At 60.2% G+C, this 8,314-nt stretch overlaps 1 protein-coding gene across 1 annotated transcript in view; it reads right to left on the minus strand.

The window, feature by feature from the left end:
• NEURL1B (neuralized E3 ubiquitin protein ligase 1B) overlaps positions 1-8,308 on the minus strand; it is a 41,795-nt gene extending 33,487 nt beyond the window's left edge. The window contains 1 exon segment of the mRNA XM_014591764.1: positions 8,238-8,308. Coding sequence (XP_014447250.1) covers positions 8,238-8,268 — 31 coding nt within the window. The 5' untranslated portion in view covers positions 8,269-8,308.
• Between the last annotated feature and the right edge of the window lie 6 nt (positions 8,309-8,314).

Genomic DNA, 8,314 nt, shown 5'->3' on the forward strand with positions numbered 1-8,314 from the left:
GGCAAGGGACGTGGGAGTCCACACCAGATCTTGGTAGTATCAGCAGGGGCCCCCGCTGTCCACCGGGCCACCTAGATGGTCCCCTATCCTGCCACACCTAGAGGTGGGATGTGAGACAACCAACCAAAGAACTAGGTAAGCGACTAGCACTCGATCTGCTGGGAGTTTTGACCACTTCCAGACACCTGCTAAGAACTCGGGAGACTTCTGGCGCACATGGGACCTCCCATGTGACTCCCACTGTCCCCGCACCGCCATTCATTCCCCTTCCCGAGAATGGTGCGGGACTGCCCGAGTTGTGTGCCCTTGGGAACGCTGCTTCCCCCTCTGTGCCTCTGTCCTCTCCAGAGGCAGGCAGCACCCGCAGCGGCTGTCCCCCAGAGTGTGACACCGGCACAGACGGGCCGTGTGACGCAGACAGCACTTCTGCTTCCGTGTCCGCCCAGGAGCACCAGCCGGGCTTGTCCACCAGGGGAGTCCAGAAGCACAGCAGGGCACCGACGAGCACGCACTGCCCGCCAGACCCTTTGCACCCCAGGAGGTGACATCACTGCCCCCTTCTGCAAAGGAGGAGACCAAGGCTGAGACAGGGCAGTTTGCTGGTCTGGCTAGTAGAAGCCGGCCAGACTCAGACCCAGAAACAGGCCCCCTGACCACATGGCTGCTGCTCTCACGACAACGACAGCGTGCGCCGGGCATAGAAGACTGGCTGGGTGACACAGGGCAGCTGTTGGCAGACTGCATGGCTGCCACAGGGGTGGAGGGTGGCACACTTCAGGGCCCGAGTCCTGGTCGGGTAGGAGGGAATGAGCTCAAGTGCACCCCGTCTCCTCCACGGGAGATTGCCAGAGGCTGCTCCACCTCTTCATTCCAGCGCACAGGCCTGGGGTGAGGGGCTGCGGGCGGGGACAGGCTTTCCTCCTTGGTGGCTCTGACAGAAGCAGTTCATCCTCAGGTGGCAAACCTGTGAGAAGGGCAGAGTCCGCTCAAGATGGGGAGGCTGGGGGTGGGCGGACCAACGAGAGGACCCTGCCCTAAGAGGCCCAGGGAGCAGTGTCCCCACGACAGAGCCGGGCAGGCCTCTCCTCTGCGACTTCTTGGCCGCCTGAACAGAGCAGGTCCCGTCACCCCCTGAGCCTCAGTGTCCTCACCTGTGACACGGGAGACGCCTCTGGAAGGCCCGCTATTCCTTTGAGCTTTTTCTCTAGGGTGTGTGCGCGTTCCAGAAAGAGACAGACAGGGAGAGGGAAAGTGAGAAATCACCCTGGGGGCGACGGCCACGCCACAACCCCTTGTCCTCGTTCCCTTGAGGGAGTGTGGGCACGTGCACTCGTGCATGTTCCTCGATGTGCTTGACCCAGGCAGTCGGCCCTGTTATATCCACCTGCCTTAACTACCACACCACAGTTGGCCCAGAAGGCTTGTCTGATAAAGGCCTGGCATGGGGCGAACGTGCCGAAGCCCTGACCACGGAGCACTCCGCCCAGGTGCCCATGGGCTGTGACCCGGCATCCTCTCTTCCCTGTGTGCTGTGAGCTCTAGCCACAAGCCCACCAGGCTTCTGGGCTTCTATTTTAAGCCCTCAGTACACGGCTCGGTACAGAAAGTCTTTGGTTGAAAAGGGGCAGTGCCGGCTCTTCTTGTCCGCAGGGAAGATTAAACGGCCTGTTCCCGATCAGCCCTTGCAGTGGGGCCCAGGGAGAATGCTCCACCCCTGCGGGCAATCTCGGCACATTATCCCAGTGGGGACAGAACCCCGTCGGGGCACATGGCAGCTGAGAACCTAAGGCTCCCGACTGCAGTCCAGCCTGCGGGAACCCGGCCTGCGGGAGTCACCACCTCCTACCCTCCCCACCCGCTCTGCCACCGCACACCATGCCCACTGGCATCTGGACCCCCAGGACTCTGCAGCTCCTCCTCAGCCCCAGCCCCCACACCCCCTGCAGAGCTTTGCACATCAGCCCCTCTGAACAGCCTTTCCCATCCCCTTCTCCCCGCATGTTTCTTCTTTCTGGTCTCAGCTAGAGAGAGCATTTCCTCCAGGAAGCCTTCCCTGCATCTTCCTCTGGGCTCTCACAACCCCTGAACTCTTCCTTAGCCACCTACTATAATTAATCATCTTGTCCTTGCTGGGTTCTCCCGAGGGAAAGTGCCTCCCGACAGTCTGCTGTGTCCCCGGCCCACATGGAGCCTGGCCTGGAGGTCTGGTGAACAAATGAAACCGGCAAAATGCAACCGGCCAGCAGAGTCTTCGCTTCCGAAGTCGGGTTCCAGCAAAGAGCCACGGGACCCTGGAAACTGCTGTCAGTGCACATGCGAGGGGAGACTCCGAAGACCCACCATAACACTTGCCCTCCCCAGGGGCAGCGTTTTCAAGGCTGTGAATGCAGGGCACATGTGGGGCAGCCCACATAGGGGCCCCAGGGCAGGCCAGGCCTCGCTTTGCATGGCTAGAGCACCTGCCATGACAGGACCACCCTGGGCCCAGTGTCGACACTCACCCCCTCATCCGCTGCATTCTCACGACCACCAGCCACCGTGTTTCACAGACAGGAGGCTGAGGCGCAGGGAGGACACACCACCAGGAGGGGCTGAGCTGAGATTTGAACCCAGGCAGCCTGGCTCTAGCATCCACATTCTAGAACCTTCCACCACCCCCATGGCTGAGGCAGTGGCCTTCCAATTCTCAATCACCCTGGCTGTGTCTCACAGAGAGAAAGACCTTTTACACTGTGACACACACAACACATGCACACCCTACACACACCCATGCACGAGTTTATGAAGCAGAAATCATCTTCCTACATGAGTGTACTCCCAGACTGTACTTTTAATTCTACGTCATTAAAGATTTATTCTTATTGTTGCCAGAGGGTACATGTGCTTGCCAGAGAGAGATGAGGGGTGAGGGAGAAGGGAGGGAGAACCCCCCCAGGGTGTGACTGCACTGCAATCCCTTCTCCTCCATTTCTGGAAACACACACACACACTCTCTCTCTCTCTCTCTCTCTCTCTCACACACACACATACACACACACACACACACACACACACACACACTCAGTGTGTTTCACAAGCCACAGGGCCAGGACCCAAATCACAGTCAGCTGCAAGGGGTCCTGTTCCCTTAATCATGAGGCCATGGGGCCAGCCCCGACGGTTTCTGTGAGACCTGTCCAGGGTCCATGTAGACCAGCCAGCTGCTCTGCTGGCCAGGCCTCGCTCAGGGCCTGGGTGTCAACCCTCCTCTCAGAGGCACTGGAACATGACCTCGTGCCCCTGTGGAACTAAGTGTCCCCCGCCCCTATAGAGCACATGGGCCCACCAGCTCCACGGGGGCAGCTCATCCTGTCCACAGTGGCAGCAGCGCCCAGCACAGAACAGGTGCCCCACAGAGGGACAAATGAATGGGGGCACACCCAGGGGAATGCAGGGCAGGGCAGACCCCAGCCTGGGCACGTGGCAGAGATCAGGGTGGCCTCGGGGAGACCGAGTGACACAAGACCCAAAGTCAGGCAGAAGAGGAAGGCACTGGCTGGATTTCCTTTAGATATTGCCTCCTCCAGGAAGCCTTCGCTTACTCCCATGCTGGGGTGTAGGGAGAGAAAGGGGCAAGACCGGCAGCGGGAAGATGGTAAGAATGGAGGAAGGCCTAGTTCCTGCTAGCTGCAGACCCACGTACAGCTTCTCCACCGTCCCTGTACACTGGACAGACCCTGTCCCCTCTCTCCACCTGCACCTCAGCCTCTGGCAGGCCGTCACCAAGGAGCCGTGGCCACCCTGGCTCCCGACCACGTGCTGACGGCAGGGCTGCTGCGAGGACCACCGCCATGCTGCGAGGTTCAGGACCAGGTGGGAGGGAGGCAGACGCGGCAGGGAGGCCACCTGGCTCCACACTGTGGGTGCAGGAGGAAGAGCAGTATGAAGAAAACAGGCAGCAGCACCCAGGGCCATCGTGTAGCCACCGTCCAGGCTGGAAGGAGGGTGACAAAGGTGGTCTCCTCCCGAGGGCTGAGAAAGTCTAGATCCAGGGACACAGCAGTGCCCGGGGCCCAGGAGCACCCACAGCTCACACAGAAGCCGGGAGCAGCAGACTGACTAGGCAGGTCCAGCACCCACTGGCCCTTACCCAGGCTGGTGCGCAGGCATTTGCAGGGGGATCTGGCGTCCAGGGGGGGCGGGGTCTTCCCCGTTCTGGACGCGGCATTTGCAGTCGCCCCCTGGGTTAGAAAGACTGTGCCCCCTTATGCCTGCATGCCTTATCTCCTGGCGCCTCTGCATACCCTGCAGAATGGGGACACAGAGCCCCTCTAAAGTCGTGCGACCTGGGTCTGGCACAGACAGCGTGGGAAGGCCCCTGGCCTAGTTTCAGCACGCGGCCCTCCTCCAGAGCCCCGGGACGCCTGGTTAACGAGATGCCTGGTTATCAAGCTACCACGGAGCCGGGCAACTGGCTTGGTCGGATGTGGCCCCACTTAATGATTAACCCCAACCTGCAGCCTGAACCCCTTCTCCACCCAGAACTGCGGCGGGCCCAGGCACAGGGGCAGGGACAGAAGTGCACTGGGGGGAGATGAAGTTCCCCCCCACACACCCTGGAATGCTGTCCTCCCCTGCCCTCACCTGTTGACACTACAGGTCCCTAACCAAACCCCTGCTCAAGGGGCGTTGAGCAGAAAGGACCAGGCGGCCTTAGGAATCAGGTGTCTCTAAGCCCAGTTTTGCAGCCGCCCAGCTGCAGCCGATGGCTTAACCTCTCTGCCTCGGTCTCCCCGTCTGTAAAGTGGGGAAGTAGCAGCTCACTTGGCAGGACTGAGCTGCCCCAGAAGCACGGGCAGCGCACGCAGCAGAAGTTTGGGGACGTGAGCCCCACGCCCTCAGCCCTCGATTGAAGGGCACTGGTCTAACCACACGGGTGCACTCTGACGGAGTGCTGCGGAGCTTCCCGGAGACTGCCCATAGAGGACCTCCCACTCGCCGGCATTTCCTTATTGTACAGTGTCTGAGTGCCGTGTGTGGTGGGGCACCCATAAATGTGACCAAACCACGGGCTGGAAGGACACTGCATGTCAGGAGAGAATGCAGACTTTGGAACTAAATAACCCTGGATTTGAATCCTGGTTCTGCCAACTCGATGGGCGGTGTGGGCTGGGGCTGCCATTTCACCTCTCTGAGCCTTGGGTCACCTCCAGAAAGGGGAGTGATAACCCTGACCTTGCAAGGCTGCTGGGAGAATGGAATTCATTCATTCACTCAACACCAACTTACTGAGCGTCCCTACGTCCCAGCCAGCAGCCAGGTGCTGGAAACACAGTGTGAACCAGACAGGGACACCTACCTGGGGAGACAGGCAATGCACACTAACCACACACACAGCACGCACGTGGGCACCGTGCTAAGGAGGAACACAGCAAAGGGGTGAGGAGACTGGGGATGGGGCAGGTGGCAGGACCACAGGGAGGCGGAGACCGGAAGGAAGCCAGGGGTGCCAGGCGAGGTCTGGGAGGAGCACATTCCAGGCAGAGGGCTCAGGAGTGCAGGTGCTCATGGAGCGCGAGCTAGGCGTGCAGACGAAGCCGCGTGCGCAGGAAGCCTGGCACGGCGTCCAGGTGCTCGGCAAATGCCAGCTCTCTATTTCAAGTCCCGCAGAAGGAACCCCACGCATGTGTCCTTTTCCTGAGAACGAAGGCACAGGATTCCACAGGGCAGGACTGAGCCAAGCGTTCTTTCAGTACAAGATTCAGGCGGCACTTCCGCTCCGCCACCGGGTTTTGAGCCCCTGCCAGGCACCAGGTTCTGGGATGGGCAACCAGGGATGTAAGTGCTCAAGACATGGGCTCTGTCCTTAGGGAACCCCTAAAAAGAGTCAGATGACAACCACACACTGTGGTCAGATGAACAAGCAGACGCTTAAGGTATCCAGGTAGCAGAACAAAGGATGGGACTGTGGGTTGTCAGGGAAGGCTTCCTGGAGGAGGTGACAACTGAACTGGATTTTGAAAGAGAATTAGACAAGAAAGGTAAGGGGAACATCACATGCTAAATGCAGAGGTATAAAAAAACAGTGCAGAAATTCTGGCTCTGTCACCTTCCCCAAATTCAATGCAAGCGTTGCCCCAGAGCAGTGTCTGAGTTCCCCACACATGGCCATCCAGGTCACCCACACAGGTCACCCACCTCAGCCCCAGGGTCCCTGCCCAGGCGCTCAGTCCACAGTGCAAGGACTAAGTAGCATGGAGACCAAACCGATCTCCAGCTGCATTTAGCCTCCTCGGCATGTGCGGCCATTGCCCTGGTGTCAGGAGGGGACAAAGGTGGTCTCCCCTTCATCCACCCCAAAGCTGACCCCAGAACAGCATAAACATCTCTAAGAAATTTAGCACAGGGGTCCACACTGCGGCGCCCAGCCCGGCATCCCTGGCGCTAGAACTTCCGCTCCCTATTTGCGAGCACCCCAGAGTGTGTCCCACATGTCCACAGGAGGCGGAGGCCACCCTCCACAGACAGACCTCCAGTCCTCCCTCTGCCACTGCCTAGCTGGGAACTGTGCTGGCAACGCCCCTGGGGACCTGGACGTTTGAATGTGGCTGCCCTGAAACTGCCCAGAGCTTCTAAAGGAGGAGTTGGTTCCAGGCCAGCCTGCCTGGGGCATCCAGCCACTGCACGGTGCACGCAAACTGCCCACTGGGGGAGAAACAGTTCTCTGATAATTGCTGTAATGCCCAGGAGGGAGGGCTGTGGGAGTGCTGGAGCAGACAGAGACTGTCCCTCTCCTAGAACCTCACACTCTGCTAGCTTCACAGCTGACTTCTCGACCCTTGACACACACACACACACACACACACACACACACACACACACCCCTTGCCTTTTGCCCAAAGGATGCTACAAACTGCACAGTCTTATGCCAAAACACTTCCTGCAGACACAGGGGCAGCAGGGTGGGTGGGCAGGCACCGCAGCCCCAGCTGCTCCTACTCCTCGCTGTGCGACCTTGAGTGAGTCATTCCCCCTCTCCATTCCTCAGTTGTAAAAGGTTCCAGGCCAGCCTGCCTGGGGCATCCAGCCACTGCACGGTGCACGCAAACTGCCCACTGGGGGAGAAACAGTTCTCTGATAATTGCTGTAATGCCCAGGAGGGAGGGCTGTGGGAGTGCTGGAGCAGACAGAGACTGTCCCTCTCCTAGAACCTCACACTCTGCTAGCTTCACAGCTGACTTCTCGACCCTACACACACACACACACACACACACACACACACACACACCCCTTGCCTTTTGCCCAAAGGATGCTACAAACTGCACAGTCTTATGCCAAAACACTTCCTGCAGACACAGGGGCAGCAGGGTGGGTGGGCAGGCACCGCAGCCCCAGCTGCTCCTACTCCTCGCTGTGCGACCTTGAGTGAGTCATTCCCCCTCTCCATTCCTCAGTTGTAAAAGCGGGGTACCCGCATTCATCGCGAAGCTTCTCTGCAGACTGCTGAGGTATGCACAACGCGGGGCACCGAGGGGGCTTGCCGGCGCTGACCTGCCCCCACAAACCAGGTATTTTCCACCGAGGCCTCCTTGCCTCCCCACGCCCTTCTCACTTCCCCTAGGTTCCCCTTACAATGGTCCCAGAAATTCTGGGGTGGTTTTAACTAGGGGGCGATGCGCTCTGCAGGAGCTACTCTGAGCCGGCTAAAGAGCCCCCATTTGAGCGGACACCAGAGGGGGGCGCAGCCGGGGTGCGCGTGGGAACGTGGCCAAGGCAAAGCAGCATGTGCCAATGGACATTTGGAAATTGGGGTACCCCTGTGAGCACCCCGACTCTCAGCAGCTGCATTCTCAGAATAACCGGCGGCTTCTAGCTGTCGGATGTCTGGGTGATCCCCGCCCCAGTCAACCCCTCAACCGCACCCGGGTCGCCCCAGCTCTCTCTTCAGCGCCCTCGGGTTAGAACAAAGGCGAGGGGGCGCGCGGCATCGCCCCAGCGGCCCTTTCGCGCTTCTGGCCCAAGCTAGGAGAACCAGGACAGGGGTCCCCAAGGTAACCGGGACGCGGTGCCCGCCCTGCCGGAGCGCAAAGCCCAGTCGCGAGACTCTCGCGGAGCCGGGGTCCGGGAGGGACCGGAGACCTAGCCGGCTGCGCGCCGAGGGCTCCACGGGGCGTGGGGTGGCGCTCCGGGATTCACCCAGCGAGTGGCCTGCAGGAGAAGCCCGGCGCCCGCCTCGGGGGCAGGGCTCCCCGGCGTACCTGGCAGCGTCCTGTGCACCGTGTTGCCCATCGCTGCGGCGGGCGCGGCGTTGGTGGCGGGACGCTCGCGGGCGCGG

This window comes from Tupaia chinensis, unplaced genomic scaffold, assembly GCF_000334495.1.
Source record: "Tupaia chinensis unplaced genomic scaffold, TupChi_1.0 Scaffold000612_1, whole genome shotgun sequence".
NCBI classification, from domain to species: domain Eukaryota; kingdom Metazoa; phylum Chordata; class Mammalia; order Scandentia; family Tupaiidae; genus Tupaia; species Tupaia belangeri.